This window comes from Ips typographus, linkage group LG6 (genome assembly GCF_016097725.1).
Source record: "Ips typographus isolate SLU linkage group LG6, UJ_Ityp_2.0, whole genome shotgun sequence".
Lineage (NCBI taxonomy): Eukaryota > Metazoa > Arthropoda > Insecta > Coleoptera > Curculionidae > Ips > Ips typographus.
Genome location: NC_138427.1, coordinates 2,424,493 through 2,440,103, shown reverse-complemented (window position 1 = coordinate 2,440,103; position 15,611 = coordinate 2,424,493). Strand labels below are relative to the sequence as shown.

General features: G+C 33.8%; 1 protein-coding gene across 5 annotated transcripts in view; it reads right to left on the bottom strand.

Annotated features, from left to right (window-relative positions):
• spri (Src homology 2 domain-containing protein sprint) overlaps positions 1–15,611 on the bottom strand; it is a 66,580-nt gene that overhangs the window by 19,518 nt on the left and 31,451 nt on the right. Inside the window, exon 1 of one of the 5 annotated variants that reach the window (XM_081981789.1) lies at positions 10,632–10,916. The exons of 3 other annotated variants lie outside the window; for them this stretch is intronic. Coding sequence is in view for 1 of the 2 variants with exons in the window: in XM_081981791.1 (XP_081837917.1) it covers positions 7,440–7,459 (20 nt within the window). In the remaining variant the exon portion in view is untranslated. Of the gene's footprint in view, positions 1–7,439; positions 7,475–10,631; positions 10,917–15,611 lie in introns of those variants that run through there. One more of the 5 variants, XM_081981791.1, reaches the window with a different exon arrangement.

Sequence of the window (15,611 nt, the reverse complement as noted above, 5' to 3'; positions counted from 1 at the left end):
CAAACTTTAACTTTTCAGATATCGTTGGTCGTGTAATTTAAATAGGAATTTGTATTATGGACCTTAAATGGCCAATCCTGCAGGTTTGTGTACATATTGGAATAGAGATGGGTTACGATCTCAGGTTCCGTTACTTGCCAAGGTAATTTATTGCCAGCTGGTTGATCATCGTGAGAACCATGCAAAACGGCACTGTACCAGATTTATCCATGCTAACCTAAATAATGCCTGTTAAGACACCTAAAACATGTGAAATGTTATGAAAGTGATTTTGAATATTCTCTAGAGGCTATAGAGCAAACTTGAAAAACTTATAACTAAAAGATGTGAAAGAAACCTAAAGTACTAGAAGCATACAAATCTTTTTGAAGAAGATGTTAAAGTCTCTGAAAAAAGGTATTGGAAGACAGTTTGACAATTGGATCAAACTGAAGAGTTTTCAATTTTAATACTCGTGTAGTATACTCATACACTTTCAGTTTGTAAATAATATCTCTTCTACTTCCTATACTAAATCCAAACATTTACGAAAACAATTAAAAAGAATCATCTGATGCCTAATTATCTTTACTTTCCGAGCTTCGTTAAATTCTGCCTATAGCTCAGGCAACGGTTGTTAAGTTAATGATCATTACGGTAACCTGCAGACAACATTTTTCGTAAAAACTTTAAATCCTCATTATCTTAAAAACACCGAAAAGTTCACACAAAACAAAAGCGAAGTTAATGTTATCTTTAAATTTCCAGACAAGATAATTCTGTGTATGTGTGCACCATACAGTGAAAGTCTCATTACTCAACAGCTTGGTTCCTTACATGGCCAGGTTCACGTTCGAAGGCGAAAAACCCGAATCTCGTTTCGTGCTGTAATTTTCTGCACTCGAAACCGTTTAACGGGATAATACTCCTAATGCTTTTCACAACAAAGCTGTCAGTTGTTTTTCGCTTTATGAATAATAACATAGTCACATCAAGTATGCATAGAAGTGGTCAGTGGTGCACTGTAATATAAAATAACGATGTACTGCCACTGGTTGATATTAAAATTGCCCACACTCTCTTGAAGAAACTGAATAATAAAAGGGAGAAGTTTAAAAGTACTTTCTGATTTGCTTCGGATTAACTATGACTCATCCATGATCGTTAACCGAGGAGCTTTATCGAGATACAGCCATTTTCCCCTCGTTGCCTAAGCACTGCTAATGATGAAAATTGGAGCTTTATGCCCGGCTACCCTAACTTATATAGATAAAGAAGGGTTTCCCTTACATCGGTTGTCTAAATTCTCATTTCTTAGCCTTCAGGCAGATCAAAGAAAATTGTAATTGAATTTCCTTTCACAGATAGTCAAATTGGGAATAATACGACCATGCTGAACCTTCGAAAAAGCACTACGTAATCGTTTAGAACGGATTTCATCACGAAAGAATTACGAAAAAAACTGTTACACTTATCGGAACAGCAGTTCGCTTTTCAAGCTCAGATTAAAACCTAACGGTCTAGCAAACAGTACACAGAGTTTTTAATAATAAGCATCATTAAACATGAAACATTGAGAATTTCTTCTCAATATTTTGTCTTTAGTTACATTAGTCTTCATTGCTTATATTTACTAGAGAAAAAAAGATGGTGTAAACAAAACAGATTTGGTTATTTGTGATTTGAAATTCTTGTACCGTTTTTTCGACAGCATTGGCTTCCTGGACATTTGAAAGTCAAATTTGACGAGTGGGATCGAATTTGCATTTGGGATATTCAAATTAGCAGAATCAAGAAATATTTACATGTTAAATGCAACGGTTGAGCATTCCAAGATTTATTTATGTATAGATAATAATTAGAACAGTTAAACATACTGGTTTTTATCAGGTGTGTTTTCAAGACAGAAAAAATGTAACTTTACCAACAGCAAATCTGATTAGTACAGTGAATGACAGAAACATGTAAAGTGGATCTTTGATCTCCAATTTAGACAAACCTGTATACAGGGTGGTCCAGTTTTAAGTGTCAATAATTTACCATTCGATAGCCAATCAAAAAATAAGTTGACTTGCATTATGTAATTTTTCTGAAAAACGTTTCCTAAGAAAGATACAGTCCTCCAAATTTCAATTTAAAAAATTATATTCAAGACTTGTGAGAGTCCAAACTTGTACTGAATAGTCTAAAAACTTGCTATTAACTACTAGGAATAGTCTTATAATTCGTTTTCTCAGACTGCCATCCTGGTCAAGTGTCTGAAACTGGATTTCAAGAACTAAAAATAGTCCTAACTAAAAATAATCTGAAAGTTGACTGTTAAGGCTAGAACTGACTTTACTAGGACTAAAGAGAGTCCAAAAGTCTATTTTCAGGACTTTCATTGGTGTACACCTCAATTTTCTGGCCTGGAACAAGTCTAGAAGTAAATTAAATTTTCGGACTACTCAGGACTTCGGACTCAAGACTAATATCGTAGCATTTGGTACCAACATTTTTTACTTTTATTACTGAATAAACTTGACTTTTGGAAATAGTAGTCTTCAACTCGATTTTTCAGTCTTTAAAAAGCACTACAAACAGAATTTCTTAGTGATGGTATAATTTATTGCACCTATGAATGTACTCGTAGAAGTCAGGCCATTATGGACAGTGTACAAACTGACTTTTAGGCCTGATGTCAAAAACTTTGTGAAGATGAAGAGAGAGAAAAGAAATACACGAATTTTTAGCACTGAGGTGCCTAGAGGTCGATTTAATAGTAACAAAGCTTAGAATGACATTTTGACTCTATGGAGAATGTAAAAATTGTTTGCTATGTCAATAACCTGGTGAAGATAGTCTTGAAACTCGATTTTCCAAGCTGAAAGCAGTTTTGAAGCACTAAAAATAGTCCAGAATTCTAAGAAAGTGAAAAGCAAAGTAAAAAGCACGAAAAGTTAATTTTCAAGACAATTTTCGTGAATCTAATGTCAATGTCCTGTATTTAAGACTATTTTCAAGGCTAAAATATTGAAATTTGTCTTCAAATTATGAAAACTGTCTTCAAATTCAAATTTTAAGCTTCTGATGTCACTTTTCATTAGTTCAGAGTCACGTTTTGGTGTTCAAGTCAATTTTTAAGGTTCTACTACTACAAATTCATACATTTAGAATTTGTAGTCAAAAACTCTAGAAAAAGTAGTTTTTTTATGTCTACAAGTCAATTTTCAATATTAAAGTCTCTCGATTTGTATGAAAACTGGTTACAAACACAATTTTTAAGCTTCTGAAATCAATTTTTATCTTTTCTAAGTCAGTTTTCAAAACTAAAGTATTTCAGTTGGTCTGAAAACTATGAAAACTGGCCACAATTAAATTTTTTAAGCTTCTTAAGTTGATTTTCCGTTTCCAAGACAATTTTTAAGTTGGGTTGAGTTAGTTTTGGGTCTTTGAACATAATAACTGAATCATCTCGTACACGAAGTTTCAAATCAGAATTTTATAAGAGATAATTTCTTTTTTATCGTGAAAAATGAAATTAAAAAAAACTGTAATTTTTGAAAAATATCCAGAGACGTAGAAAATAAGGCAAAAACATGAAAACCATCTTCCTGTATCTACGCTACATGCATGTCAACTTATTTTTTAATTGGCTATGAATTGGAGAATCATTGACGTTTAAAACTGAACCACCCTGTATAATAAAGCATAAATTGGTTGTTTACATTGCTGCTAGACAATAAAATATCCACAACGGCAATTAACAGTAAATCTTGAATTCAAGTTAAATCAACAAACCGAAAATAAGGTTACTCGTAAAATAACCATTGGAGAAAATTGGATTGTAATGTAGAGCAGGAAAGCATGGAGAACGACATCGTTACACTCCATATCTCGGACTAGAAAAACATTTAAATCATATTGTTTTTCCTTGGTATTTTAGTATCCAGTGTCGTGTTCAAAACCTTGTGTTATACATTTTTATTATGTAATACGAATATTACGCTTGATGACCTAAAATACGTTGAAAGGAAAACTATATTGTTTGTCATACGTTTAGTCTAGGCTAAACAAACCACCCAGCTGTTCAAAGAGGATCAAGAGACGGAATAAAAACGTTTACACTAGCATAACCTGGCTAAATCAAATAAACATGTTCCCTTGTAAAAAACTGTGTTAAATGACATTTATTATCTGTTTAAAGGCGGTTTATGGTCACACAACAGATATAGCAGTAGAATAATAGTTATTTAAAAATATTCTTATATAAGAAGTTTAACATGATTATTACTATAAACAAAATATTAAATCTAACAGAATAACATTTTTAGTTTAGCTAGCTAAAACATCATGAAGTCTCAATTTTACTGTCTGCTTCTGACAGACCCCTTTCGCTGCGTTATCCCAAGGGAGGAATTCATTTGTTTCTTCTCTGCATGGAAAACCACCCGCACTCCCTCGTCATTATTCATGCTGGCGACGGCATTTCGAACGCGACATATAAAGTCTGGATAAAAGAGTTTATGGTGAACAATGGGGTCAGGAAAAGTGCATAAATTCATAAGCCTGAGGCGTAGTTTTAAAAATTCCACGACTCCACCCTTTCAAGTTTGACATTTTTGCACAACACGATAATGATTGCGGATAATAAGAGCCGAAACCGGCTACTGAAGAGTGGTTTTCGATATGACACAAAAAAACAATGAGTTCGACCAGAATGAAGGTCAGAAGGCTGATATTTAAGCAAGTCGTTAGACTGGTTGAATAGACTCTCCTTATTTAGAATCCCAACGTGTAACACTCGGTTTACGTTCTGCAAAAACGACTTCAGGGTATTTCCTTACATAATGTGGCTGAAGATGTCGATGAAGGATACATTCAAGTACTATTAGTATGCAAAGCATAACCCAGATGGTCGGATGTAGTATAGTCATAATCAATATAGTAATTTGTTATGAGTATACAAATCACCAGTGTCCTCCAACAAGTAAAAGTGCTCTGCTGACACACCGATCCTATTTATATTCAAAAAACTAAAAATAAACAGAGTAATAATTTCTAGTAATGTAGCCAAGTTGTAGGATCTAATAACAGTTTTATTGTGAAGTTCAGTTCACTACGGAAGCTTGTCAGGAGTCTGTAACGCCGGGGATTTTTATGTTGTTTTACATCGTCTCGAAATTAAAAATAAAATTGGAGTTCACTGGAATACAGTGTTTTCCTGCTATTTATTGGAAAAACGTCTCGACCTCATCCTGCCAGATGAATTTCAGTAGTGAGAATGTGATTTTTTTTTATTCCTGTGAGCCAATATTTTGATCGAACATTAATTTAATTAATTGCTAGATAGAACCCTATAAATGAGTAGATAACTTTAATTAAGTGATTCGGGAGAGTGAATAATTATTGGAATAAAATGAAATGAACTAAATTACAACATTCATTTGGACTAATCTGAATTGCAATCTATAAAATGAAGTCCAATTTATTCGGAAAATTCTACTCATTAGTCAGAATTTTTTGTAATAAAGGTAATTTGTGACATTAGTGGAGGATAGGCAGTGTTGTTAATTAATAATTTAAGTATTTTTAGCAATCAAAAACGTATGTACATACACAATTTAAACCTCACGCTTGACTTGGATTGTTTCGGAACTGTTCAAATTTAGGTCACTTGTAATTTCTTAGTAGATTTCGCATCTGATAGCCAAATAATTACTAATTAAGTGTGGGAATTACTGCACGAATGTTAGGAAATGGTTAATCTATTTAAGGTCATAATAATTAACTTTCACCATCCACCCATCAGATTCAAAGCGTTATTGTTTTGATTTTAACCCCCAACTTGATGATAGACACACAATAATCCTTTATGTGGGCTAATGTGGGCCTAGTAGTATATAAAAACGTATTTGTGTAGGCCGTCGTTTTAATAGCGGTTAAACCTGGTGTTCTTGAGATGAAAAAGGACAGGTGCACAAAATAGCATTCTATAGTTCAATGTTCCTAGGTTAAAAAGTTTTATCAGGAAGTTTTACAACCGGACTAATTTTAATCGAATGTTGTTTACAATTAATAAAGGCAACGTGACTGAATTGGAACAATAACAGGTATGGTGCAACTCACTATATCCATCAGATAATGATAATCAATCATACAGCCTGCTGTAGCTATGCAACAGCCTATAAGTATTTAATTAAAAAATATAATTGACAGAGTTTATTAAATTTCTATGCTGGATTAAATTTAATTACAAAATTCCATCAAAATGCCAATCTGTAATATGGACTTCAAAGAGAAAATTCCTGTGCATGACGTCATTCTTGTCGTTTGCATCAACCCACTACTGCCTTTTACATTCACTCTTTGTAAGTCCTGCGGATTCCTGCAGAATGAATAATGTCGAAGGGGGAACTTTATGCAGGGGAAAATGCAACTTGGTGTCTGAGATTAGAAATAGGGGATTGGTTTGCTGCAACTGAAATCCCTTAACAGAAAAAAATCACCAGTATCAAAAAGATATTTATATTTCCCGCCTGTTTATGAGAGGGGACAATGATTCATAACTGACTCGGGGAAAATATGGAAGTTTATACAGACTACACAGGAATATCAAAACAAACAAGAGAGGAAGCCGTGTTTATATAACTAAGTATTTGCATTATTACATCGCAGAACGCGGTCAATGCCATTAAATTATCATTTATAGCTTATCGCTTTCAGCTTTGTTGTTTACCGAAACCGTAATAAGCTTACTTGAACAATGAACATCCCACAATTCCAACCACTTTTCAGGAAACTAAAGATCAACAGATCAATCATTGAAGCAAACATCCTGGAATGAAATTTTAGGAAGAAAGCTAACCACTTTCATTGTGTGAACGTCTGACGAAATATAAGCAAAACTTCACAGCATACTTTCACTGAAAAGTCACGCTAAGTAAACTAGTTTCAGTTTCAATCTCGGACTGATAGTAATAGTGCTATTGTTTGTTGTTCATTCTAGTTTAGAATGTGACACACCGATACGTGTCTGCAATGAAAATGAGTGCAGTTCATTCACAACGGATCATTAGCCAGCAGATTTGACCTTTCAATTATCGCGCTTTTGATATGGAGAAACGTGAAACTGGTCAAGGATATATCGGTTGCACTTTCAGTTTTCAGAATTAACGGTGTGCTATTCTGTCAATTGTTTCAGTAAAAGTGAGTAATAAGTTTGTCACAGAAAAAGTTTCAGTGTTTTGCTTATATTACGGAAACTTGGTTGACAGACCTTACCGACATTATCAGCATTTACCGCTTCCTGACCAAAAAAGTAGTTTATTTTTGTTTTCAAATTACCATATAACACTCATTGCTAAGTAGTCACTGGAAATTTCTAATAGGAAACACTGCAGTGAAATTATGCAAGGCTTTTAGATGGAAAGCAACTACAAAGATAAGGAAGTCTTCAGTTGAGAAATCCACTTACATACTTTTCAAAGAGACTGCACATTTTTCAATCCTCGTCTAATATTTACACAGCACTTCGAGTACAACCACACAATCTTACTACGAGAACCTACTGCGAACAACAAAGATTTTCTTGAATATTTTTTCAGTACACGTGAATGAATGACATACTAACGCATGGAAACATGTAGTTTTCTTTCGCAAATCTCATACTACTATGATTACGACTATAATTAGTGTAGAAAAGCGTGACGAATAATTTGTCATCAAATCTTTGAGGTTGTGCATTTCCACCCCCATTTGGGTTTCTGCTTATCTAGAACAGCTAATTTCTGTAATAACCCACAGTTGAACCAACAAGAAACGTTATCTGCGATATACATTAAAGCAGCAAATCAGCAATTTATCAACTCAATATTAAAATTTTGCCTTATAAATTAGCTTCAAGACTTGCACACTAACCGCATTACCATATGAAATAATCATTATGCCGTATCAAATTTCGCTTTATTGTTTTCCTACTAATGCTATAAATAACGTTGCCTTTGGTATCTAACCAATTACTGTACGACTTAAACTCTTGGTTAAAGTACTGTTACGTTGCAGGAGGCCAGCTGATGTGCCCCTGGTTATCTCAATTACACGATCTTAAAACTGCTGCTTTTAATTAATTTACTGGTTCATATTTGAAACTATTACCAACAACTCGAAGTTGATAATCTTTAATTTTTGTGTTTAAAGACCAATGGGACTGAAATTTTTCATGTATCTAATCTAATCTTTGTTTGAACTGTACCAAAGATTATGCGGCCCTACGTAGCCTTCGATACATCTTGGTAATGTTGAAGGGAGACAAATTTCATCTGTTAATACCAATATTGACTTTACATTATTGGTTTCGTGCCTACAGCTTTTGAACGTGATTATATCGAAACATGTTTCAATAAACTTTTACGATGTGCAGATTATTTTGTATTGGGTATAGTGGAACGTTTTGACCACTCAAAGATTCCGACCGGCATCAAAATGTCAATAATAATTGATTTAGTAGGGCGTGCAGTAGGCACATGTGTTTGACAGCTGTTCTTTGGACAATAGTCCCTTTTCCACCCTTTTTGGTTAACAACAATTTTGCTTGGATACAAACATTTGCGTTTCGACGCAACGAGCTAGAACGAACATAAATTCAATAAATTCCGGAAGTGTTTTATTCCAGTTTTAACATGCTTTCGGTGCTCGTATAACTGTATCAAAGCTTATCGAGCACCGTAAACTATTTGGATGGGCTGAACGATTTTATGGCGCAATTTCATTAAATTTGCCGCCGATTAAATTAAGTTAAACATTAAAATAACCAGCATATGAGTAGCGGCAGAGAAAAGCTTTATTGTGTATATCGATTTCTTGTTGCTGCACTCCAGTTCCTCTTAAGTAAAGAACCGACATGAACGCTCTAATAAATACTAAATGCTTACAAACACAAAGTGTAATACCTAACAACCACTTTTTTGGCGTTAAAATGTTAAACAAAAGCTATTTAAAATGTTTTTTTCAATTAAGAACGAATCGAAACGGATTTGTTTCGAATGCAAGTGTTTTGCAGTTACATAATTGGTTAGTTACGTTAGATTTGCGGATATTGCGTGCGTTCAATGAAAAATCTGTAATTTCAATTCAAAACAATTGCAGGGTAATTATTTTATTATGGCGTTGAAATGTAAAACTCTCATGAATCCAACATGAATTGATTGTTGTTATGCAAGCATCCTACTTTAAACTGTCTGTAAATTAAATGTGTCTTGACCTACATTAAAATGTCCATCATCTAACTACAAAATTTATTAACTACTAAAAGTTATTATTGAATTGCAGTGGTATAAGTAACTAACCTGACAATAAGTGGCAGGCAAACACTAAACAATGCAAAGTAAAGATAGGTTGGTTGTTTTAAAGCTTGCAAGGCAAATAGAATTTAGTTGAGAAAACGTGATGTGCCAAGAATTGGTATAATCCGTAAGATTACTTAAAAGGTCTACTGTTTTTCTTAAACAATCTGTTGAAGATTGTTAACTCAATTTTGTTTTAAGATAGCACTCGTAGTTATTTTTCTGTGATTCATATAACTTTTCAATGCTAAACATACAACTCTGTTGATGTTCTCTTATAATTTATCAATCTGTTGTGATTGAATAACAAATACTTTGTTATCTACTTGAATTAGAGTTCATGGCCTGACACTGCAATTAACGCAGTATAAAAAATAATTTTATCATAACTGTGCACTTTAAATGTTTGAATCTGTGCATAAGGTTTCAGTTTCTTTAAGCTTCGTAAGGTATTTTACGTAAATGCTTTGTGGAAAAAAGTGGACCTTAGTAGACAATACTTTTTCTAAAATTTTAAATAAAGGAAACAAGAAAAACATGTTTAAGCTTGTTCATACTTTTATCATAAATACATTATTATTTCCTGTAAAGGACAAAGATTCTTGCCACGATATTTGCCGTTAAAAGGTAAAAAAGACTTCAGGTAGGTAAAAGTAACCGCTTTAACCTGGTAAACTTCTACACACAAAAAATAGTAAAGGGACCAAGCAAACAATGACGAGAAAACCTTTTACTTGATTTAGAAAATGTTCTTCAGTGCGTGTTTTCAAACTTGTGCCATAACTATTAAATTAGATGATCTACCTAATGGTTCCATAAAAGCCTTGGAACTGATGTCATTAAAAATCTTAACGAATATAATCATAGAGTAGATAAGCAGAAAAGTACAGCTATGTTAACGGTTGATATGAATTGAAAATAAAAAGGCACATTTTTTTATTTTGAAAGTTATTAAATTCTACTTATTCTAGATTGAGAGAAGCTTTTGAGAAACCTTTTGTAGTTCATTCTAGTTTCTGAAGAGACAAGCAACATTGTTGAACCTTGCCTTGAACACCTGTTGGTTTTCTTATTATTTGACTTATTATTACCTGAAATCTAGACCCATAATTTTGACAACAGCGTTTTTCCTTGAATTTTAAGTGTAGCCAACTCGAAAACTGGCTCAGGTAGGTAATAATATGATAGTTGCAGAGGCGTCGGCCTTCAAACTTTCTAGTTCACTGACACTTTTTCCAAAATTAATTATTTTATTAACAAAAGTTGGTCTTAAATTCAACATTGACAAAAATATTTACAAAAGACAAATTAAAAAAGATTTTAACCTACCAGTTATAACACAAACTTCATCCCCTTCAGTACCGGATGTGGTACTCGGTACCAATTTCCTCAAAACACACAAAACTGATAACAAAAAATAACAACACAAAACCAAAAAAAAGCGCACTGAAACAAGGTTAAAACTGCCAAAAATAGTCTCTCAGAGTCTGAAACGGGTACAAGAATAAACCGAGAACCACTTGGTGATTTGGTGTGTGTGTTTCGAACGTAAAGTGCCGGTAAATCGTGGGCGATTCGACTCACGACCGACCTACGTAAACAGCTCGCACCGTCTGATTCAGATGGATGGTGGAAAAGCTTGAAACCGGCTTCGTCGGGCTGCTGCTGGCTCCTTCTGCGTCGCTCCAGACCAGCAGGGATGCGTGCCAGGGGCTTTCCAGACTCTGGAGTTTTTCTAAACATGAAGGTTTTGAATGAGCATGAAGTTTGATGAAAAGAGAGGAAAACTTTAAGATTAATTTGTTTTAAATTTTCTTCTTGTGTCATTCTAGTAGACAAATTTCAACATTTTTTAAGAGGGAAGTTGGAGTGAAAGAAAAGAAACCAAAAACTACAATTAATAAAAAAAACAAAATTTGGAAGAGGAATACAGCAACAAGATTGGCATTTGCATTAATTAAACTGGACAGTAGATGATTCGAAGATAGTCCTGTTTAGTGATGAAACAGAAAGATTACAGGTGTGATGCAATAAATGTAACACCAGCAAAGATAATTTTTTATTATTATCTTGTTTCTCCTAGGTTAGAAAAGGCCCTAAACACTTCATTAACGATGACCATGCGAGTGATTTGTTTCAATGATTTTTTTCTTCAACAGGATTCAAAGCACTCTTCAGAACATTGATTTGTGACAAACATGAAGTGGCTTGCACAATCCCTGGACCTAAATCCCATTGAGAATCCTGGAAAATGAAGTAGAACACATTCAAAAGCAAATATTTTAAAATAAACAATCTTTGATAAATAAAATTAATGGATCTAATTTATTACATAACTTTTTTAAATAATTTACAATTAAATCGTGACTGTATCTGTCCCAGTTCATTTCGGTAATTGTTTCGTTCATAAAAGCCAGTCATCAACGTTTCGCTGCATTTGTACAAAAAATCCTGCAATCTACACATTTTCAGCAAATCCGTTTCTAGCACAATCCAAGCTAAATTTTCATTAAAAATTTATCAATACGCACATCAGTTAATACATTTTGCATGGTTCATAGCCAGGGCTTTTAGAGGGTTGTCTCTTTCCGTTCCACCCTCAAAAACTACCGTACATTCGCTGGTGAAGGGTTGTTTAATGGTGCCGTAATGGTTGAATAATTCATTGATAGACGATGTTTGATGTTTGCTACATCCCAGTTCATCAAAGCGTACGCCCAATGCGTTAACACAATGCTGTATTTCGGAATGGATGTTATTACGTATTGTCCCTTGTATCCGATTTGGGTCAGATAATTAGAAAATCGATTCACAATTCAAATTGTCACATATTTTGTTCTACCTGATACCTTAAATTAATATTGCAGTAGCCTAATTAAGTCTGCCCGATATCCTATCTACGTCATTAATTACAGGGTGGTAAATGAATGGTAACCAAGGCTTATCAAGGTCCACCAGGCTAAATATTATCTCCTCTTCCAGTTTCTGCACTTGAACGCACCACTAAGCACTTTACGACCTATATAGTAACCTACAGGCCGGAATCCACGCTTCCTTTAACCTTAATTTACTAATAGCGCACAAGTCTGATTTTATTAAGAAAAACCTACACGCTCTGTAACACTAGTAACCTTTCCCTCAAAAAAGTTGGAAACATAAATAATCCGATTTTGGGTTCGTAAATGGACCACGGTAAGGGACTAATTGACACTCTGATTGATTCCTTAGGACCCTGCCGGTCCTTTATCTGACCAGACTTGACCCTGCGAGTAAAAAACATCCCTCTAACCTTGTTGGGTCGGGGTATCAATCAATAGAGCCACTTTTTTCAATTTCTTTGTCATTAAACAGATTAGCTGTTTTGTGATCCATGAAAGGGAGCGAAATAGGGCACGCAAGGACGCATTTGTTGAGTTAATGGAGTTTAGGTGAGGAAACCACCTCTTCAGAACAAAGGAAATGAGTTTGTAATTTATTTATGTCTCTAAGATTCTGTATGAATGTATGATTACTATGTTTTTAAATTGTTTAAAATTTGTATACAATTTTCTACAAAATTTATACTTTGCTTTAATAATTTTAACACTAAAACATCAATGAATTCACTAGTAGGATAGTTATTAAACTGTGATCAATAGTAAAGAAAAAAGATCCTTCACCATAATGGCAATGTTCCAATTTACAAGACTGTGATTTGGTTTAAAAATGTTAAGGTAGGCATATTTCAACTAGGTTTCTAACAACTTTCCATAAATTAATTGCTTCAGATTTACTCTGTTTGCCCTTAGAAGGTTTCAATCACTCTACTCTGTTAATCTTCTTGTTTACACCCTATAATACTCTAAATAATTAGAGTATTATGCTCATTGAGTCTTGTGCAGCATTTGCCTAAATCTCTCAGCACAATGTGTAGTTTGTGAAAAATGTTAAAATTTTTCCAAGTTTTAAAAGGTTAAAAGTACTTATTTCACCTAATATAACGTTCTTTAGTATAAATATGCCAAAAAATAAAACACTGAATATGTCTAACTCTCAGCACAATGGTGATTGGAAAAAAAGCAGCTTTCAGACCAATCACAAACTATACAGAGTTGTGTAATTTACGCAAAAACTGCACATTTGGACCTCAATATTAATTTCTTAGGTGTAAACAGTGCAAAATGTATTCTAAAAGTTCGTAATAACTAATAACCTAAAATTTATAAGAGGATTAAATTAATAGGATTATATCGCTTGCAGATTTAATTCCATAATTATTTTTTCTTTGAATAAACTGTGGATAACTTAGAATAAAATCTAATCTAAGTTTAACGAACAGGGACAATATTCTTTTAGAATGTTTCCAAATATAGGTTTACCGCAACCACTCGATTTAATCCTCAATTACGCCAGCTAAAGCTTCTTTCAGATTTTGTAATTAACGAAAATGCAAATTTGTTCGAGTTTATCCGGAGAATATTAATGCTCCCACAACTTTTGCATACCATTATCGTTTAACTGACTGCGACAAGCGAATTTGTCAGCACTGTAATTTTACAGCAAAGAAAATTATTTTTAAATTGTCAATTACGCTAGAGTGGCCGTTTCGAGTCCTGAACAACGTCTCACGTTACACTCGTGCAACTCTTGAAAAACTTCTACAACTTCCAAGAAAGTTTCACTTTATTCAATTTTACGTCTATCGGGGGATGAAACTGAACTCGCAAACGCAACGTTGAGAAATAATTGACACTTAAAAGACTTTTCTTGTTTTGATTTTGCTGCGAAGAAACATCTAGTAAAACTTTACCAAATTTTAAAACATAGTAACCAGAATAATATAAACTTCTGGGACGAGTCTAAATTAAAGTTCTGGCTAGATTTCTTGTCATGAAAATGGTTTTTCCAGTCTTAATTTTAGTGAATTTTTAATATTAAATGGTTTATTTAAGGTAGACGAATTTAAAATAGCAAGCTGGAACTTTTCTACACCAGCCCGAAAATACCACTTCAAAGCCGCAAAGATTAATGTCCTTTAATTCTTACTGGATGTGATATTTTATCCTACACAACACGGACATAGTCGGCAGGTAATATTAGATTTGTTTTCTAAATTGCACGTTTTAGTTAATGTTTTGGATCCAATTAAGCCTCCGTGTAATCGTCCTAATGGTTTATTTCTGAAATTTGTTCCAGCTCGTTGTGGTTTGTGGAAAATGAGCTTTAGGCAATTGGTCCCATGAAAAAATAGTCACAATTAATTTCAATTTTAGTGACAGTATTTTTAATATTTACCATTTACAGGGATAAAAATCGTACATTTTATGAAGCATAAGAAGACGTGGCATTTTATTGTAAACGACGTTTCCAACGCTTTTTATGATGGCAGGGGACTGCCAGTGGCAATATCATAATCCTGCAGGCTTTCCATCAGTCACAACCAGACACACGGATTTCATTTTAATCAGATTATATCATTCTTTATATCGAATCGGTGCCGGGCACGTTGCATATCCAATTTTCACACGGAGACCCGAATCATAATTCACGGCTCGTTTTTTGCCCATGTCTGGATTTGTTTAAATCAGAAATTGTTGGATCCGCTCAATTTCCGGCCGGTTTTTTGGGGACTTTATTTGCACGACTAATCCGCCAGAATGCTGTTTACAGTGATATTTGTTTGATATGGATTTAAAAGTTTTACGTGTAAAATCCCTGGGCTTAGCTAAACCCTTTGTAACGACAAACTTTTTGCATTATTACAGACTGTTTTCCTGGCAATATACCCATAATATCTTGAAAAATTCAGAAGCTGCATCTTATTAGATTACGAATACGGTCTTTTTATTTAATGTTCCGTCGAAATGGTTAATACATTTTAGGTTTATGCTCTCCATTGCGCAGCGTAAGGTAAATCGAGAACCAGCCCGAAATAAAACTGTTACTTACGGCCAATTTAAAAATGGCTTGGTAGCGCAGTCACTCACCTGAAACAAAATAGAAATAAATTAAAATGTAAGTTTAATCAAATGGCATTTTTTTAGTGTATTTCAAACGCAATTTCCTAAGTAAGTAAAAGGCCTAAACCATATTTTAGGATTCTACCAAAAAACCCTCCTGAGGGTAATAAATACGGTTTTACTACCCTTGCAGTGATAAATCTGAATGTTTTTAGAGTGGTTCTGAAAGATTGACCACTTTAAGTAAATTTCTAACTTAGATCAAAAGTGGGTTCTGTCAAAACAATTACAACATTTTAAATTAAAATGGAAAGCTTTCAAAAGCAACTTATCCAATTCATAACTCCTTTTACCGTTTTCCCAATTTTCT